The sequence below is a fragment of the Synchiropus splendidus genome, chromosome 2 (genome assembly GCF_027744825.2).
Source record: "Synchiropus splendidus isolate RoL2022-P1 chromosome 2, RoL_Sspl_1.0, whole genome shotgun sequence".
Taxonomy (NCBI): domain Eukaryota; kingdom Metazoa; phylum Chordata; class Actinopteri; order Syngnathiformes; family Callionymidae; genus Synchiropus; species Synchiropus splendidus.
This window is the reverse complement of record NC_071335.1, coordinates 23259268-23279142: the sequence shown is the minus strand read 5'-3', so window position 1 is coordinate 23279142 and position 19875 is coordinate 23259268. Positions and strand designations below refer to the sequence as shown.

Sequence of the window (19875 nt, the reverse complement as noted above, 5' to 3'; positions counted from 1 at the left end):
GAACGGAATTGTCTTTACTTTTGACTTTTGAAAAAAAAAAAAAGCGTTGGGAAACTATGACCTATTGGTTCCTATTGATGACGTCATGCGCCTTGTGACGTCTCTGCGTAACGTGCTGCTCCTGCGACGTCCCGCAGCTGAGGAGGAGGAGGAGGAGGAGGGCGGTGTTATTGTGAGAATAAAAGGATACACTCAGCTTTGTTTTAGATTGTGCTGCCAGACAGTGTGGCAGAGCCAAGACCTTTTTTTAATTCCTCCTTTTTTTTAACTCTCTGAATCACGTTTGTCTTCCTGCGAAAGAGCAGCGCAACCCGACTCGCACTTGCTGCGCAGGATGAGCGACACGGGCTGAGACCGACACCAGAACCGGGCCGCTGACGGAACCCAACCGACGGAAGAGGCTGTCGAGCGACGACGTTCGGAGCCGCGAACTCGCCCGCCTGCTCCGGTCCTGCGGCTAATAATAGCAACATCGGCTGCGCCTCGCTTGGCGACATTTTGCGCATCAGTCGTTGAAAGTGCCGGTCGGAGCTGTGGTCTCCGCTCTCGATGGTACCGTAAAACGAGGCAGCCATGTGGGTCAGCCCCGAAGATGTGCTGCTGGCCGGCGCCTTGTGGGTCACCGAGCGCGCGAACCCCTACTTCGTCCTGCAGAAGCGCAAAGGCCACGGGGATGGAGGCGGGGGACTGGCAGGTGAGAGCCGAACACCTTTTCTGCTCGCCTTCACGTCTGAAACACCGCTACCGTGTGCGTCAACCGGCCGGTCACATGACCAGCCACTTGTCAGGTGATGTTCACCTGAAACGCGCGGTGCCTTTCGTCGGTGTTTAACGATTAAAAACGAGCAAGAGCGCCGTCAAAAACAGTGAGTCTGCAGCTTCGACATGCCGAGTCATGTCCTCCCGCAGTCTGCCTCTCGAAAATGGGTCACCGCTTGAGGCAGGGGAAGACAGGTGATTCAAGTGGTCCACGACGGTTGTTTGTCTTCCTGTTTATCGTCTTGTTTTTGTCCCGTCAATATGCTGCTGCAGGTCTGACGCAACGTTCCCTGGGAATCATGGTCACGGATGCACGTCACTTTCAGTCAGTGGCAGCGGCTGAAAGACCACTTGGGGAGCACCATACTAATGGAGCCTTACTGCGAATATATAACTGCAAAATCTACGCAGTGCTCACATTTGAATGGCTCATGCTTGTGAACTGTGGCGGAGCTTGGGGCACTAGGTCCATTGCCCCTCAGGCAACAGATACGCAGGTGCTGATTGGTTGAATTTTGTTGCCATTTCCAGGGTGGAACACAAGTTCTAACAAAGAAAAGGGCAGGATGGTAGGTGAGCTTCTTCACAGTTTGAGCAGAAAGTGCTGTGAAACAGCTATGAGGACCAGTCAAGATGGCGCTGGTTCAGCTGCCCTGACCCTCATGTCTGTCACTGGCTGAACTGCAGTGCCGAAGGGGCACTTTATCAGGTGCCCCACAAGCAGGATGTAACAGAGCCGACAAGCTAGATTCCCCCATTGAGAGACGAACAGAGGTAATCTAATCTAATCTCATCTAAAATCACCACCCTGCAGCATTTGAAGATAAGAAATTGAGCAGAGCACAGAGCCAGCAGCTGGATGTCGGATCTTATGACGTACCTTTCTTCACAAGTCAAAACCATCCACCAATAGAAGAGTGAGATTCCATGAGTTACAGTTTAGATGCAGACTATAGCAGTAGGGATGTGTGCGCTGCTGAATGTACAGTTTTGGCGTTGGCTATTTGTACAGTTGGACTGATACAGACATTTTGCTCCCATGAATTGAATCCATTTCAGTGGTTAATTCGGAGGCGTCTGCATGCATTGTGAAGCATGGCGAGTCAGCATGAGTGAAGCTGTGACTGTCCTCTGCCTTATGGATGATGTCATGCTTATGTAAATGGTGAGCCGTGCCAGTTGGCTCTCGACACCCTGTGACTCTGGTGGTTCTCTCAGTCACATATAAAGCGGCAGCAGCAGTGTCGGAGCCTTAAACAGAGCTCGGGCAGCGTGCAGACGTGCGTGTGTGACTCAGCTTTATTTTCCCGCAGAGCGAGTTCCTCTTCTCTCTTCCTTTTGTTATTTTTGGAATTGTTCCTCAGTTTTGAAATTAAAACTAGAAGCTTTGCATTAAATAGCCATACTTACGTTGTTTGTATGGCTTATGAAACAAAATGTTTGCTTTTGAAATCACAAGGGAGCTGATAATGCCGTAGTGGAAGATGGCAAATGTGTCTTTGTTTGTTCGCTGAAGGAAAATAAAACTTAAGAAAGAAGTTTCAGCTGATCTTTAGTTAGTGAATGTGGCTCCTAGCCGGGGGACACAGCTTTTTATGTGGTGAAAGTGATGCAGTACACATGCCCATCCTTTAAGTGGCGCTGTGTCCCGATCTCCTTGCGAATAATGAAGAAGAAGGCTCATTGATTCTTAAGCTTGTAGCGCATTATAATTATCAGAAATTGCTAACAGTGTTAACACAATGAGGATAAATCTAGATGTTGCAATACAACTGAAGAAATTTGACCCTTTTTTCCAGGGTCAAAGTTGAACATGAAGTGTGGGAAACCCTGAAATCCAAATTTTAGTGAAATTATATAGTAAAGAATAAAAGAACATTTTTTTGTCCTGTCTTTAGTGTAAAGCAACAGATATGTAGGAACAGCAAAATAATGTCTAAAAATCAAAACTGAATGTTTTGAAACCTCTTCTTTTTTCTTGCGGTCAGTGCAACACATCACATGCTGCAGTGTTTTTATCATCATGAAATTAACATTTCGGGCGCTGGGGTTTTCTGTTCCCCTCTGCGTCTGCACGGTGTGACAGAGGGAGTCAGGCAAGGCAGTGCATATGGGTCTGTGGAACCATCAAGAAATGCAGAACTAAACGCTTTATCACGACTATCTGTCATAAACATGCATCAAAATTGTCTTTACTCTCTCCTCGCAAATGTTAACCGTATTGTAGATAGATACATTGATATTGTTGATTTATTTACACGCATTTTGGCTACACTCACAAGCATTCATATTATTTATTGAAGCATCTCATTCTGAAAACTAGAATTTGCTATTAATGCCATTTATTAGTTCTGTTCATTTGCAGTACTTGAGGCTTGTAGTGGTTTATTAAATGTCACTGTATAGGTACAGTAAGCTACAAGGCTCTCTGTACAGGGATCAGTGACTGTTTACTGCTCATTATAACCAAACAGGAGCTGATGTCATAGTCAAGATGGCCGCCTTAACTATAAAGTGCAGCGGGAAACCCTAATGTGCGACAAGCTTTGCGACTTCCTGGATACTGCCAGACCAAAAACAATGGTGTCAACAACAGATAGAACAACGGGCATTGCAACGAAAGGCAGGAATTGAACTAAGGAGGAAGCTTTGTGCCCTACTTTGTACAGTGCGGTTAAGATAGCTGATGTGGTGCATTTGCATGGCACTAAAATCTCTGCTCATTTTCCACCTTCGTGAGACTAATCCACTCCAAATAGTATTCGAGTGTATTCAATGCATTATAGCCTCAGTCTGGTGCATACAGTCTTGGGGACATTCCTCGTGAAGACAACACGGCTAAAACAACACAGCTGGCTTGAAAACCACTCAAAGGAGAAGAGCGGTTCTTAAAAAAAGGTGCTGTCTCTGAGTCAGAGGTGATGTTTGTTTTGTGGGATGCATTTGGTTCCGACGAGCTGTGTCTTCTGTGCCCCTGGGTGTATTTCTCATTTATCCCTGTGTCCTTCCTTCACCCTTATGATTGCATGTTAACATCTAATGCACTGATTTACTCATGCACTGATCCATCATGGATGTTGATTTATGTTGACCCAAGTCTGAAGCAGCTGTCTGTTTGGATGCGTTTGTGAGAAGAGATCATGAGGAAGTTTGTTTTTCTATGTGGTGGAGGCGAATGCATTTCAGAAGAAGACGTAGTTGTAATGATCTTGTATCTTTCCACACAGAATGTGCGGTGTTATGAGTCACGAATGAACTTTCAGGACAACTTGATCTTATTAAATATTGGTATAATATTAAAACCCCTTGTGCGTTGGACCTTGTTTAACATTAAACGTTATTTGAAAGTGGCGGCGAAGGATTTAGCTCACCTCATGTTTTCACTTATGGCTACTTTAGGATGCTTGAAAGCTCTCTGAACAAGGAGCTTTATCTGTTAGTCGGAAGCTGCAGGGACGTGGACCAGCTCTCATCTCTAGTTTTGAGAACCTCGGCAGGAAGGGCGGAAGTTCTGTGGCTCCAGGAGGCGGTAGAATCTCACCGCAGACGGTGTTTGGTGTTGCTGTCCGCTGGCACTTTCTTGCTATTTATTAATGTCTCGTTCATTTTCGGGCTGGGTGTTTTGTTTTCTTAGTGTTAGACACGCATGTTTAGTCCGATCATTTACGCCCAATTGCTGATAAGTGCCAGTCACATGACTGGCCCTGACTGCCAATCACATGCTGTGGTGGGGCCTTCCCTAGTTCCAATATTGGTGATGTATCACTGAGCAATATCGCAGGAGGGGAAAGGTGAGTGAATTGAAAGCTTAACAAGTCAACCTTAGACAAAAAGTTCCACTAAACCGTCGGCGTGTGACACCCAGGAATGGGGATGAAATATCAGTAGGTACACTGGCAAGACAGAACATCACGTGAATGTGAGTCTGGTAAACACAAAAGAATGAGTTTCAGGTGGAATACCCGCCTTCTTCAGTGTCGACTTTAGGGAACCATCATACTCCGTTGGGTCCAGGCTGCCACTGGAGTCATGTGACGTCATCTATTAGAACCAGATAGAAGCCCTAGCAATGAGTTCTGGACCAGTTGGGCCAGTCATGGTTGGTAAATGGAGCAGCTGTGAACCCTTCATTTTTGCTCTTCATTGGACGGGTGAATTATTATGGGTCAGTCAGGACGCTCTCGGGACTGTTGAAAATGCACCACCATGCTGTATCGCAGTGGAATGAGCTATACGTCTGTGACATTAGAAATGCTAAGAACATTCTCTGAGAAACAGTACCACGGATTATATACCCTGACATTGGGAAATAACCCCGTGAAACACAGTGATTCCATGTGACATTCCATGTCTGGAATAACAAATACTGGATACTGCTGCTTTCGAGACACGGCATATGGTGAAAGAATTTGATTTGCATCCTTCATAATATTCATTTGTTCCCTTCATTGTGTTCTTGACTGCTGGTTATTTATTGAACTACCTTGTTTTTCTTGTGTGTTTTTCAGGGCTTCTGGTTGGAACACTGGATGTTGTTCTGGACTCTAGTGCTCGAATGGCCCCGTACCGGATTCTCTACCAGACCCCGGACTCTTTAAGTTACTGGATCATTGCTCACGGTGGGTTCTTTTCTTAGTATAAATCCACCTACATGTAGATGTTTCAGGGCTAAAGGTGTGGGGTGGGGCCCGTGAGATCTCTTGTGTCTTGTGCTGCCCTTGTTCTGTGGACATCTGTCCATGGCAAATTGGCATCACACCAGCCCCAAAGAGAACCAAAGCGTGGAGCTTAACTTAATCAGTGGTACGTGGCGCCACACCATCCGGACTTCACCAACGTCACATGCCCCTCGTACTCTCAAATGTCTCTCATTCAGGGCTTCAAGTTTCCCTGTGTGTCCTTTGAATGGCCTCACAAGACTGAGCCGCCACCGAAACAGATTTGACACAGACTGTGGCAGGAACCTCTCATGCGCTCACTCTGAACCTTACGTTGGAAGCAAAACCTAAGAACAGGCTTTAATAACTCAACACAGTCGGTGAACCTATTCAAGTTTAGGACGGTTGTCTTTCGGGGTATTCACTAGCAAGGTGTCCTGGTGTCCTTATATTTATATATATATATATATATATATATATATATATATATATATATATATATATTTATGGCAGATTTTTTTCCTTTTTTTCCCCACAGCGTCTTTTTCAACTTAAGGCCCATTCATGCGCTACGTTATGTAGCGATACATACAGCGCCTTCTTTCCATGCTCTGCATTCATTTCGTTGGCATTTATCCACGTGCCCACAAAGCTTACAGCTGCAGGCCAAACGGAGCAGTACCACTGGAAACCATGGGGGCAGTGTTGCTGTTACTACCTGAACTGTAGTTCTAATGACACAAAGAAGACGATGGCGGAAAGTCTCCAGTCGCGATCTGGTTCTTCCACACTTGCCATGATTGTTTTGGAGTTTGTCGCTGTCATAAACTTTGAACCCCCACTCTTTATAAGGGCTGTGAGCGTCCGGAACCAAGTGGCTCATTGGAACTCATTGTGACCCTGAGGGCCTCTCTGAGGACCAGACTCATGTCCTGTTCCCTGAAAAGGCACATTCGGCCAGTTTACGATTCGTACTTTTACTGTTGGATTGTTTGACAATTTTAGGCTATGTATGAAAACATACATATCACATACATGTCTTCTCTTTCACTGCTGTTCTCAGGATAGTAAGTCCTCCTCCGATTGTTCTCTGGATGCCAGAAACAACCTGGGAATTCCTCTCCTCCGCTGGCCCGGGTGGAAACATGTATAGTTCTGCCTTGCAGTTGTCTTGTCAGTGCCTGGTCCGATTTCCAATCCATAAACTCCACAATGCTTCCATACATTCTCTTTCTATCTGGACGGGTAAATCTTACTCTCAATTGCTGCCATCCTTCCCTGGACTCCGGGCGGCATGTGTGATCTGAACCTCTCTTGTGATTTTGTTATTTACTTAGAATCGATTTTCACTCGTATCATCACAGTCAATCTGAAAATGGCCATATTTTTTCATATTTTCATATTCATATTTTCACTTGAACAATAAGTATCATCTGTAGAAGCTGGTTATAAAAAGGTCCCTTTATCCTGAAAGTAATGTCTCTTTTTATCTTCACGCCACCCTCCACATGATAAAAAGCAAAACAAAACATTGTTTCACTTGCCTATCTGAGGTTTTAATCGTGCCATATTCAAATGAAACCGTTGTGCTTTCACCTCTGCACACAGTTGGTGAGGTAACATCTCCCACTTTATAACAGCCTGTGCAGCAGAATTCCAAGAACCGCGTCACGCCTGAATGGTTTTACAGTACAGAGGAGGATTACTGCAGTGTGTGCTGGTGGGACATTGATGATCTTTATTTCTCTCTATTGGTCACCATAAAGACGCCATTGTGCTTTCATATATCTGCTGATGCTTTTGCTTTGTTGGACTCTATTTTTAACCAGCGACTGTTTTGTACGAGTCCACAGCCAAAACAACAGCACCATTACAGGCTGACTGGGCTCTTTGTTTATTTTCACATCCTGCACAGACTTAACAGCATGTCCAGTTACGTAAATGGCTCTGGTTGTGTTGGTCGATAAATGACCCGCCAGGGGCTAATAGTTTGCAGAATGGTCAGGTTTCTATAGATCTTGGAGCAAAATGGCTGTTGGTCTCTGACTTTGTGGAAAAAAAATACAGTTTGCTCTCCAGACAACAGGGAACCTTTGTCAGTGCAGGAGTTCCTGCTCCACTGATCCCACTGATGCACAAGACACGTGGCAGCTAGGATGAGAACAACAACAACACACATGGAGGAATCCCTGAACCAAAGCAAACAAAAGCAGCAGTTTGCTTTTGTTCAGGGAGGTTTTTCACTACACAATGGCCAGAGTTTCTACTACTCTGAATGGACTTGAAATTCTTATGAAATTGAAATTCTTATACAAATATTTTCAAGACATTGAAAGAGCTCCAGTTTAAATAAGGTGATATAAAAACTTGAATACTGCCACCATCATGATTTATTGTGCCATTGTCAAACTGATGCAAAATAAACAACATTTTGTTGTTTAAATGTATATATGGCTCCATCATTTGATTCAGTCATATACCACATTCATTCACATTGAAAAATCTGGCTTCTTGTGGCAAATATTCTGATACCATTAAACTGCGATTAATTGAGATTATTGAATCACAAATTCTCTAAATAACTAGATTCATTTTTTAAATCGAATCCCATCCCTAATATACATACACATACATACATATATATGTATGTGTATGTATATATATATATGTATGTATGTGTGTGTGTATATATATATATCTATATATATATATAGATATATATGTGTGTGTGTATATATATATATATATATATATATATATGTATATGTCATTTTAACGCATTAATTCGATTAATTAATTACGCCGCAATTTAAGTTAAAAAAGTTTAAAAATTTAACGCAATTCATTTTGCCTCATTTAGAGGCGTGTTATATTTCTATTATTCATTTTTGAATGGCTATATTGAGCTTTAGTGCCTATTTGAGACAGCCTTATTTTATTTCACAATCTTATTTATTTAACTGAATCACTGTATTTGTATTACATTTTTGAAGACAGCCTTATTTTATTTATCTGACTGTATTGCTCTTTGTTTTACATTTTTGAAGACAGCTTTATTTTATTTATTAAATGTATTGCTGTATTTGTTGGCCTAACTGGTTTGCGCTGATGTGCTTGACCTTTACTTTTGGATTTCATTTATGAAGCACAGTTCACCAATAAAAAAAAATGGATTTCAAATCTTCTCTTCTTACTGTATTCAATTGATTAGCCATGCACGACATTTTTTTAATATCATAGAACTCAAATTCTTTATCAGAAGACCTTTAGCAGATATGACATAAAAAATGCGATTAATTCAATTAATAATATATGTATGTGTGTGTGTGTCTATCTATATCTATATCTATAGATATATATATTGGTTAACAGAGTACCACCCTCAGTGATGGTGGTGTATCGCAGAATCATAAAATGGCCGGTGGTCAGCCCAGTTTGGGGGATTATGGTCCCCAGAGACCCCCTTGGCAGCGATCGCTCTGTCTTTTACATGCTTTGTTATTTGTTACATCTCTTGCTTTCAGCTGGGCTTCGCGCTGAGCCCTCTGTTTCTCCCTCCTGAAACCTGACACGGGGGTGGTCCGTGCTTGAGTGCACTAATCTGCTCTGCATCCTCCACAGGAACCTCCCGTAAGGAGATCACCGAGCACTGGGAGTGGCTGGAACACAACCTTCTGCAGACTCTGTCCATCTTCGAGAACGAAAATGACATCACCACCTTTGTTAAAGGAAAAGTCCAGGTATCCGTCTGCCATTTATCCATCACATCACAGTTCGATATTACATCTGATGCTCCACTTCTTCTTGTGTTTCCACCATGACTCATCGGGCCAGTCGCTGGAAAAAACCCCTGGCGGTTGGGTTATTCCACAATTTGGCATGGATCATTGATTTTGATTTGAGCCCATCTATAAATAATAGAATAAATGGTACACTTGTCATGGCAGTGGCTTCTCAAAATATGTTATCTGGGTCACACTTTAGATAAGGGAACATTTATTACCCTAAATAAACCACTTATTCATCTGTGTTTCGCAGCAATATTGATAAGTCTTCAAACTAGGTTTTACCCTGAAATTGTCAGCAAAAGTTCACTCTAAACAACAATATAATAACTGAGTATTAACCATAGATAAGGAAGTAATTACTTTATTAACAGTTAATGTGTTCTGCAATTTAATGTGTTTCTGTTGTTTGATCGTATGTTGTTTTATTTTTTATGAAGGTTGTCCGTATGAATGATAAACCTTGGAAGATCTTTTGACACAGTATCAGTATTACAGTAACAGTATTAGCATCACCTGGGGAAGACAAAGAGGCATGTGAAATGGGGATAAAAGAAGATGCAGACGATGAGTAATGACGAAATAGTTGTGAATTTTTTTCTGAACTCCTTATAAGGCCCGCATGAAGCCACCAGACCGCACGTCACAACGGTTACGTGAGCACTTTAAAGTGCCGTATTTTGAAGGATTGAACAACGCGAGTTGCGATTTGTGGTTTTATACTTTAATATATCTTTTGGTCTCAACTCGTTGACTTTTGATGTTGTTTTGATGTCTGTTGTGTGACTCCTGGTCATATTTGTACAACCATGTTGTGCTGCGCTGGTGACAAATAGGTTCCTTGTGATGTGATTAACATTATCTTGTTATTCCTCTATTTTTTTTTATTAGTTTTGCTTTTGCCTTGTTTGCACAGAGTGTCATTTCTCTGCCTGGATCAGTGAAGTGAATCTGTCTAGTGGACACTTCAAACAGAGGGAAACTCGCACTCCTTGCTGAAATGCTTCAGATGGTCATTTATTGTCGAGAAAAACAGCTCAGGTTGATATGGAGTTTTATGGACCTTCTCTTCTGTAGCAGTGCTACATGTGTCTTCCTCTTTGCTGAGGAAGGGAAAGGATTCCTAGAACATTTTATTTTATCCAGCTCTTCATGTTTAGTTGTGGTGTGCTGAGCGTCACCTCCAGAACCATCATGAGTTTGCATCTCTCATTTCACCTCTCACCCCTGACCTTCTGTTGACCTTCTGCAGGGCATCATCGCAGAATACACCAAAAACTGTGACGTGAAAGAGGACGACGACACTGTCAAGTTTAAGGAGGCCAGCGCAAAGTTCCGCAAGTTGTTTGGGATGCCCGACGAGGAGAAGCTGGTCAACTATTACTCCTGCAGCTACTGGAAAGGGAAGGTGCCCCGGCAGGGATGGCTGTACCTCAGCATCAACCACATCTGCTTCTACTCGTACCTGCTGGGCAAGGAAGGTGAGCGGTTACTGATGTCACCCATCCAAAATATTTGGCGGGGAAAACCTAGTGATGGGCAATGGTCCAAAGAATGAGCTGAGCGGAACTCCTTTAAGTTGCCGCGACTGTTTGCCCTTTGCCACAGGCATTTATGAGCGAGCAAAAGTTAGACCGTGCCTGTGACCTATTAGCTTCTGACAGTGATTGTTCTGGGTGAAGAGGTGAGACAGATGATGGTAGAAGTGGTCCCCTCTCTGAAAGTTCTCGCTTGTTGTTTTCTCCCCTGCCAGTCAAACTGGTGGTGCGTTGGGCCGACATCACTCAGCTGGAGAAGAGCAACACCCTCCTCCTGCCCGAGGGGATCAAGGTCAGCACGCGCACCAACGAGCACATCTTCTCCGTCTTTCTGAACATCAACGAGACCTTCAAGCTGGCCGAGCAACTGGCCAACATCGCCATGCGTCAGCTGCTGGACAACAAAGGCTTCGAGCAGGACCGCTCTCTGCCCAAACTGAAGAAGAAGTCTCCCAAAAAGGTGTCTGCTCTGAAGAGGTGAGACTTGTGGTGTGAGAGGCCTTAGCTTCACGGCAAACGTGGTTAGCAACACGGAATGAAGAGTTCAAATCATGATCAGCTTGCATGACCTCAGGCCTTGTGACCTCTAGTGTGACATGAAGGCTCCTGTTATGCTGTTGTTTTTGTTAACCTGAGCACGAAAACAGCCTCAGGTTAACAGACACTGGTTAGACTCCATGCACTGTGTCATGGTCGATGTGTCCTGCTCTTGCTGAATATGAATCAAAGTTCTCCTCCTGCGTGTTTAGAGATCTGGATGCCAGAGCTAAGAGTGAGCGGTACAGGGCGCTGTTTCGTCTGCCCAAGGATGAAAAACTGGATGGACATACGGACTGCACCCTTTGGACCCCTTTCAACAAGATGCACATCCTGGGCCAGATGTTTGTGTCCACAAACTACATCTGCTTCACGAGCAAGGAGGAGATGCAGTGCAGCCTCATCATTCCCCTGCGCGAGGTTGGTCTACCCCATTCATCCCCATGGCTTAAACTTCTAATCCTTCAAGTCACTTTGTCTTCCACTGCTTTGACCACAGGTTATTCTCACGGAGTGGAGGTAGACTTGAGTATATCTCTAAGTATTGAACCCTGCCTTCCACCCAAACTGAAAGTAGAGTTTTTCCTTGTTCCCATTTGATAAAGGTTTCTGCCTTTTTTATTTGCATTAGCTGTTCTGTTGATTCTCCATATGTTTTTCATTTGGCTGCCATTCCAGCAAGTAGCATAGGAGGCACATGAAGCCAGGTCACATGACGGCTTGAGGTTCCGTTTACATGGAGACAGAAGCAACCAAATCCACCACAGTTTTGTGTTGGATGCAGTGTTTGCTTACACCAGTGCTTCTCAGTCATTTTCTGTTGCGCCCCCCTCAGGAAGAAGTAAACGTTTCGTGCCCCCCAACTCTCCGTCGCCTCTGTAAATAGCATCATTTCTATATAAAATTATTATATATAAGTACACCACTGCATAACATTGTACCCTTGTTAACATAAAAGGAAAAAAGTAATATAGATCAACTTCCAATAAAGAATAACATTGCCGTGGCACTGTCAGCATATAAAGACAGTGTCACTTGGTGTGAAGTTTCTTGCATCCACTTGTTTTCAGTGGCGATGTAGTTGTCCATACCATTAATATTACCATCTTTTGCGCCATGATGTCGGTGAGTAATGCTTGTATTCATCACATTACTGTTGCTGTCAAAACTAAGCCGTTTTTTTTTTTTTTTAACTTGTTTTGCCTCTATTTATTTGTATTATGGCAGTATAATTCAATAAAATCGTGGTGACGCAGGGAACAAATGATTGGATTTTGGTGCTGTTTGAGTAGTTTCATCTGGATTGAAGAGTCGCCATTCACTTGGCGCTACAGCTAATGCTCCGTCCTAAACTAGCTAAAGAGCGGAAAGCTTGACTACAACAGCATTCATCAAAGGGACTTTCATGTGGCTCCAGTAAGATAATGTGGTGATTCGAGCTGCTAAGATCATTGGCCTTGAAGACAAGGCCAATGCTGCTCAGCCCGAGTCCGAGTCTGCATCAAAGGGCTCCATTACAGCCGTAAGGCCACACGATACTTGAATAATGGAGGTTTTGTTATTGACTTGATCTCCTTTCTCACAGTGGTTTTCCAGTGTCTAGTCAAAGCTTCAAACTGTCTCTCCTCCAGGTGACAATTGTGGAGAAGGCTGACAGCTCCAACGTGCTGCCCAGCCCGCTCTCCATCAGCACCAAAAACCGGATGACTTTCCTCTTCGCCAACCTGAAGGACAGAGACTTCCTGGTGCAGCGGATCTCTGACTTCCTGCAGCAGACCACCTCCAAGATCTACCTGGAGAGGGAGCTGACCAGCAGCCTCAACAGCTCTGATGATGAGGTGAGATGGTCATGCTGGAGTTGAGGAGCCGCAGTGGCCTGGGCTCATGGTGGTCTCCTGCAGGCCTACTCCCAGCAGGGGTCGCTACTGTCCAGCAGCCCGCAGCTCAGCCTGAGCTCTGAGGGAGAGCGAACCTTCAACCTGAACGACAGCAGCGTGCCGACGGCGACTCAAGCTCTCATGACCATGTACCGCCACCGCTCCCCGGAGGAGTTCAACCCCAAACTGGTCAGTGGCAGTCTTTGCTCCAGTCCTCCATGAGACATTCTTGGTGAAACATGTTCATATAATTTGTTCATTGTCCTGTTCATTTTCCAGGCTAAGGAGTTTCTGAAAGAGCAGGCGTGGAAGAACCACTTTGCCGAGTTCGGTCAGGGAGTGTGCATGTACCGCACGGAGAAAACCAAGGAGCTGGTGCTGAAAGGGATTCCTGAGAGCATGAGAGGCGAACTGTGGCTGCTCTTCTCTGGTGAGCGTTCTAAATGAATGCGCTGAGATGTTGTTGATGGCTCTCAGGAAACCCACACAAGCCCCACCCAGTTCAGCGCAAGGCAAAACAGCTTGTGACCCGTTTTCATATTCCTGGAATCACCTTTGAGCACATAAAACAGAGGTGCCAAACGCCTTCAAACTGCAGCTGCAAGTGTTGACTTCATATATGCTGCTGCTGTTGAACATGTGACCCACGTACCAGCTGCTTCCTCATTCCCAGTTGACAAACTCAGGTTCACCTCTGCTCGTAAGACACATGCACTAACTGCAGTATAGTGTACATGAATACTTACACACTCCCTGTCTAATGGCTTGTATTTTTAGACTGAAGAATTTGGGAACCAGTCAAGCGAGAACGTAGTATACATGAGCTCTGATCACGAGGTGATGAGTCATAAAGGTTGGAAAACAAATGGCTCTTGTTTTCTCTTGACTATTGGCCTCCAGTTTTTTAAAGAGCCAGTGTATTTATGTGCTACTTAACAGCTTCTTCTAGTGACAAATAGGCAGCCAAGTAGTATTATTATTATTATTATTATTATTATAGAGGTGGTCCATCTGCTTCAGCACCAGCTCACTGTTCCATCATTTTGAGGTCAAATGAAGAGTCAAGTATTTTTCTGTGGATCTCTCAGGAGCCATCAACGAGATGGCAACGCACCCTGGATACTACGAGGACCTGGTGGAGAAGTCGATGGGCAAATATAACTTGGCCACCGAGGAGATCGAGCGTGACCTGCACCGCTCTCTGCCGGAACATCCTGCCTTTCAGAACGAGATGGGCATCGCTGCTCTGAGGAGAGTTCTCACAGCCTACGCCTTCCGGAACCCCAACATCGGCTACTGTCAGGTACTGGAGTGCTGGCTGTCGTGGTTGTTTCAGTGTTGACCGTCTGCGCTGTACATTTCCACAGGCCATGAACATAGTGACGTCTGTGTTGCTGCTCTACGCTAAAGAAGAGGAGGCTTTTTGGCTGCTGGTTGCCCTCTGCGAGCGGATGCTGCCAGACTACTACAACACAAGAGTTGTTGGTCAGCAGATCTCACAGACAGATGAATGTTGACCCAAGACATGGTGTTTCTCACTAACTCACCCGTCACGTGACTCTCGCAGGTGCTCTTGTGGACCAGGGCGTGTTTGAGGAGCTGGCCCACGAGCACGTGCCCCAACTCTACGACTGCATGCAGGACCTGGGGGTCATCTCCACCATCTCGCTCTCCTGGTTCCTCACCATCTTTCTGTCCGTCATGCCGTTCGAGAGCGCGGTGGTGGTGGTGGACTGCTTCTTCTACGAGGGCATCAAGGTCATCTTCCAGCTGGCCCTGTCGGTGCTGCACGACAGCATCCATCAGCTGCAGAGCTGCAAGGATGACGGCGAGGCCATGACCGTGCTGGGAAGGTGAGGGAACTTCAGAGTGGTGCGTTGTAACACGGTATCACAACCTTCTACTATTACTATTTCATCAAATTGAAGTTACTTATCTTGGTCACCGTGCGTTACTATTGTTGCCATTGTCGGGAAGCAAAATATTACCATTGGCTTTCTACAACTGTGCCAGAGATGACAGTATTAACCCTGCAGCGTCCACCAATGCGCAGAAACCACCAGTTAAAGAGAGTGAAATAAAGGAGCCTCACAAATATGTCAAAAGTGCGGACTCAAAAAACTATGTACCTGTTCTTTAAAATCCTCTTGATAGGTATAGTTAGATTAGATTTTTAGACTTTGACAGATTATTTTTGCTTTAGTGCAGGAAGAAACGGTACTAATGTGATGTACTGATGTTGCATTTTCTCTCGAAAGTCAGAACTAAAATTATCCTCCTGCGCAATGGAGCGTAGAGGCGAGCAACAGCAGCCACTTAAGTGCAACTACTGCCTCCACTTACTAAAGTTTTGCCTTGTAGTTAATAAAAAAAGTAAAATAATCATAAAAATAATGGGGCATTCCCTACATTTTATGATAGAAATGGCAATATATGACTGTTTTGTTTTTCACACTTGTAGCTTTTTGTGTGTGATTTCCGCTGCAGTGGGTGAGAGTGTGTCAAGGCAAAACATTCACTGTACATTCATATAACTGAGATTGTGCTAAAAAAAATGACCCCAAACATGGAAAAACTCTGGACCCCCAAGAACTCCAACCTCAAAACTGACATAAAAGATATTGTTTAGGCAATGAGAGCTGTCGCCGGCTGCCAGATGTCACTTGACAAGTAACTTACTTACTTTTAAATTCAAGTAGTCAGTAAAGTAACTAAGTAACGTAACTGCGGCAACACTGCTTGTAGGTACTTGGACAGCGTGACCAACAAGGACAGCACCATGCCTCCCATCCCTCATCTTCACTCCCTGCTGACCGACAACGGGGAGCCACACCCAGAGGTGGACATTTTCAAGCTGGTCCAAACCTCCTATGAGGTCGGTCGGATCGCCTTTTGAATAGATTCTCATATGTTGTAGTTGTGTACATTGAGAGGCAGCTCATCCTTTCTGCGTGCTCCAGAAATTCGGCTCGATCCGCGCTGATGTCATCGAGCAGATGCGTTTCCGACAGCGACTGAGGGTCATTCAAACCATCGAGGACACGACCAAACGCAATGTGGTGAGTGACGGAGCATTCCGTCTCAAACTTGACACACAACTAACCCACTTTCAATACCACTAATCTGCTGCATCCACAGAGCAGCAATAGCAGTGTTTACAGGCTCTAATGGTGGACACACAGGTTCTTCCTGTTTTCACTCAGCTTTTCATTGCACCATGAAATGTGGACTTGTTCTTGTTTTCTGACCCACTTTTCCATTTCATAGCCTCATTTATGACCACAGTCCTCAACAGTAGGCTCATGAATGATCAGAAACAGCTGTTTATGAGTGAATGAATTATTGAATGTAACAAATGCTACGACACAAACGGTAAAAAAATACCCATAAACCCTCCTGATTCATATCTCTATTGATGGTTCTGAAGTTGGATCGTGGGGGCAGCACCATAGTAAAGAGAGCCTTGATCTCCCCCTGCTCACCTCCATTACTGGTTCCAGTACTGTGCCACCTTGACTGGTCAATTGAGAGTCTTTTGGCTCAGCTCTTTCTTGGCCGTGACAGGCCGAGTGCTTATCGCTGAAGCTCACTTTCACCCTTCTGTCTCTCAGGTGAGGACCATCGTGACAGAAACAGCGTTCAGCATCGACGAGTTAGAGGAGCTTTTTGTTCTCTTCAAGGTGAGACACCAACAGTGTCCCATCCCCTCCAACTTTGAGTCCGAAACACGGCCTGGTTTTCCCCCCGATCTCAACTGAAAACTCAAGATTTGTATTGTCGAGTGGAAGGCGCTACAGAGCTGGTGTTTGTGTGGCAGACGGAGCACCTGACCAGCTGCTACTGGGGCGGCAGCAGCGACCCCACCGAGCGCCACGACCCCAGCCTGCCCTACCTGGAGCAGTACCGCATCGACGTGGAGCAGTTCAAAGGCCTGTTCTCGCTGCTGTTCCCCTGGTCCAACGGCGCTCACACCGACCCGCTGGCCGTGCGCTTCTTCCGTCTCCTGGACCACAACGGCGACGCGCTCATCAATTTCCGAGAGTTCATCAGCGGGCTCGGTGAGCTGAGCGGGCTTTGGAACGTCCGTGTCCTGAATGTGTTTGAGTCTGAAGGTGGATGTTTTCAGGTGTTCTGTATCATCTGGACCTCACGGAGAAGTTGAAGCTGCTGTACAAGATGCATGTTCTACCTGGTTAGTGTGTTTTTTTTATTTTTATTTCAAGATTGAGTGTCTTCAGCGCTCGTCCATTGTCCCTGTTTCACCAGTAGATGGCACACTCCAAACACCATAGAGGCAGCAAGCGGCGCTTTAATGCGTTTGTCCTATATCTCCTTTGTCAGATCTGACTCACGACCAGGAAGAACCCGACTCGGCTTTTGAGGCGACCCAGTACTTCTTTGAAGACATCACTCCTGAATCCTCCCTGGGTAAGCACGTCCTCCGTCGGTGTTCAGTGTGAATGTGCAGCTGACCTTGTGCTCTCTTCAGGCCAGGACTCAAAGAGCAGGGCCGAGAAAGACGACGGCTTTGTGAGAGTGACTTTCAAGACGGAGAAAGGTGAGTGGAAGCAGACACGAGTCGGTCAGGTCAGAATCAACTTTATTTCAATGAAATAAAATAGACTGATCACAGGTCGGGCGTGTGAGTGATTCTGACCTGTTGCTGTTGCAGTGAAGAAACTGAATAACCCAGACTACCGTCAGTACCTGAAGCTGTGGAACCAGGACGCCAAACCCCAGGCGGAGCACACTAAAGACCTGCCCAAGCTGAATCAGGTAACACGGTGGACTTGTTGGATCCAGCCTCTGGAGCCTTCGCTTCACCTTGACTTTGTGTTCAGGGCCAGTTCATCGAGCTCTGCAAGACTCTCTACTGCATGTTCAGCGAGGACTCAGCCGAGCAGGAGCTCTATCACGCCACCGCCACTGTCACCAGCCTGCTGCTGGAGATGGGAGAGGTCGGCAAGCTCTTCTCCTCTGCCAGGAGGGAGTCCAGCCACGGGGTGAGCTCCGAGCCCAGCGCCAAGGACGGGGCTGGCCCTAGTGCGACGGAGCCCACTGAGCCGGACGGACTGTACCTGCAGCAGCGTCGCGGTGAGGGAGCGAAGACGGAGGACAGCTGCGAGCAGATGCCGCCCATGCAGGACATCAAGCTGGAGGACTCCTCCCCGAAAGACGCCGGCACCTCCTCGGCCATGTTGATCTCCGACGACGAGACCAAAGACGACACGTCCATGTCGTCCTACTCGGTCCTCAGCGCCGGGTCGCACGAGCTGGACGAGAAGCTGCACTGCGAAGACATCGCCGACGACACGGTGCTGGTGGCCAGTGGGTCCGGCGGCGAAACAAACCACCGGCCTCTCGGTTCCGGGCCGCACGCCGGAGGTCTGCCGCACAGCACCAGCGTCGACAAGGACTGGGCCATCACCTTCGAGCAGTTCCTGGCGTCCGTCCTCACCGAGCAGGCCCTGGTTCAGTACTTCGAAAATCCAGTGGATATCGCAGCCCGGATTACAAACGCCAAGAACGTGCGTAAAGTGGGGCGCCCCCTGCTGTCCTCAAGTGACTATGAAATCTCCCTATCCGGCTAAAGCCTCCGAGACTGTGGAGGAAGCGACTGTTGAATGAATGTTTCCAAAATCTTAGCGACGTGTTTTATCAAATGTGAAGAGCTTTTACGATCCAGACTGTTAGATACTGCCGGTATCAGAGCGTAGACGCCCCACTGTACATGACATGTTGCGCTCATGGAATGGCTGTGTCAGTGTTGTGCTCTTATCAGACCATATAGATGTCAGCGGTGTAGTCTCTGAAGTCCCTGTAGACCGTGTTGAAGTTAGTGGCCACTGTTAGCGCCACACATCCACAGTGAACTATACTCTCACGGACCATCATCCGCTACTTTACTTTATCGCCGTTCGCTGCTAATTGAGCGTCAGTTTTCCAGTGACTCACTTGAATTTTATTTGCCTTTTCATGGTGATTACACTAAAACCTGCGAATTACGAGCCTTCACTTTTTTTGTTTACAACGTCATGTGAGCCACATGTGAGTCGAGTACAACTGTTTTTTTACGTTCGTAACACAGCAGTTTGTTTTTATTTTTTAATGAAATATTGTTGTACATAATTGCAACTGAAGTCACGGTTCATTACATGTTTGTGCAGCGTGTAAATCGGTCAAACTATGGTGAATCATCGACAGTTATTCCATCACACGGCTCCCCTTGTGGTATTTCAATGAATCGCTCAAGCGGACGGGGAAGCTGTTGAATTGTTGGACAATAAAGAAAACGCTAATAACTACGACCCCGATACACTGAATATATACGTTTTTTTTGTTTTGTTTTTTTTTTATTGCTGTTTTCTTTTGAAGTGTGTTGTGGCATCTGCGTGTTATGTGTGTTTGGTGGCTGCTCCATTGGCATTTGGACAGGTTTAGTTTAGTTCCGAGCTTCCTCCTTTGGCCCTCACCTTTGCTTCTACACGGCTTTGAGTCATGACCAAACAAAAAGGTTACAAATATGATGGGCCTTGTTCCTCTCCTCAGGTGTCGGTGCCTTCAGAGTGAAGCTCAAACTTAAAAGTAGAACCTCTGCTCGTCCCCAGTTGAGGCCTCTTGGACACTGTGTTCCGGAGCAGATCCTGGAAACACAGAGGTTGACCCCTCTGACCTACTCCAGTTCTTCTGCCCCCACTAGGAGAACTGGAGTAGGATGATG

At 45.7% G+C, this 19875-nt stretch overlaps 1 protein-coding gene across 2 annotated transcripts; it reads left to right on the top strand.

Annotated features, from left to right (window-relative positions):
- Positions 1-147: 147 nt before the first annotated feature.
- tbc1d9 (TBC1 domain family, member 9 (with GRAM domain)) lies at positions 148-19482 on the top strand. Of its 2 annotated transcripts, none has more exons than XM_053856776.1 (21): positions 148-694; positions 5268-5378; positions 9039-9157; positions 10455-10683; positions 10956-11217; positions 11490-11697; positions 12909-13115; positions 13191-13343; positions 13434-13584; positions 14243-14457; positions 14522-14639; positions 14722-15007; positions 15900-16029; positions 16115-16213; positions 16766-16834; positions 16972-17212; positions 17281-17346; positions 17496-17582; positions 17644-17712; positions 17827-17930; positions 17996-19482. In XM_053856776.1, exons 1-21 carry the CDS (start codon positions 574-576, stop codon positions 18743-18745), a joined length of 3795 nt encoding a protein of 1264 aa, XP_053712751.1. In that variant the 5' UTR covers positions 148-573; the 3' UTR covers positions 18746-19482. The 2 variants fall into 2 exon arrangements, with proteins under 2 accessions (XP_053712751.1, XP_053712750.1); XM_053856775.1 differs by having other exon boundaries at positions 13179-13343.
- Positions 19483-19875: the final 393 nt, after the last annotated feature.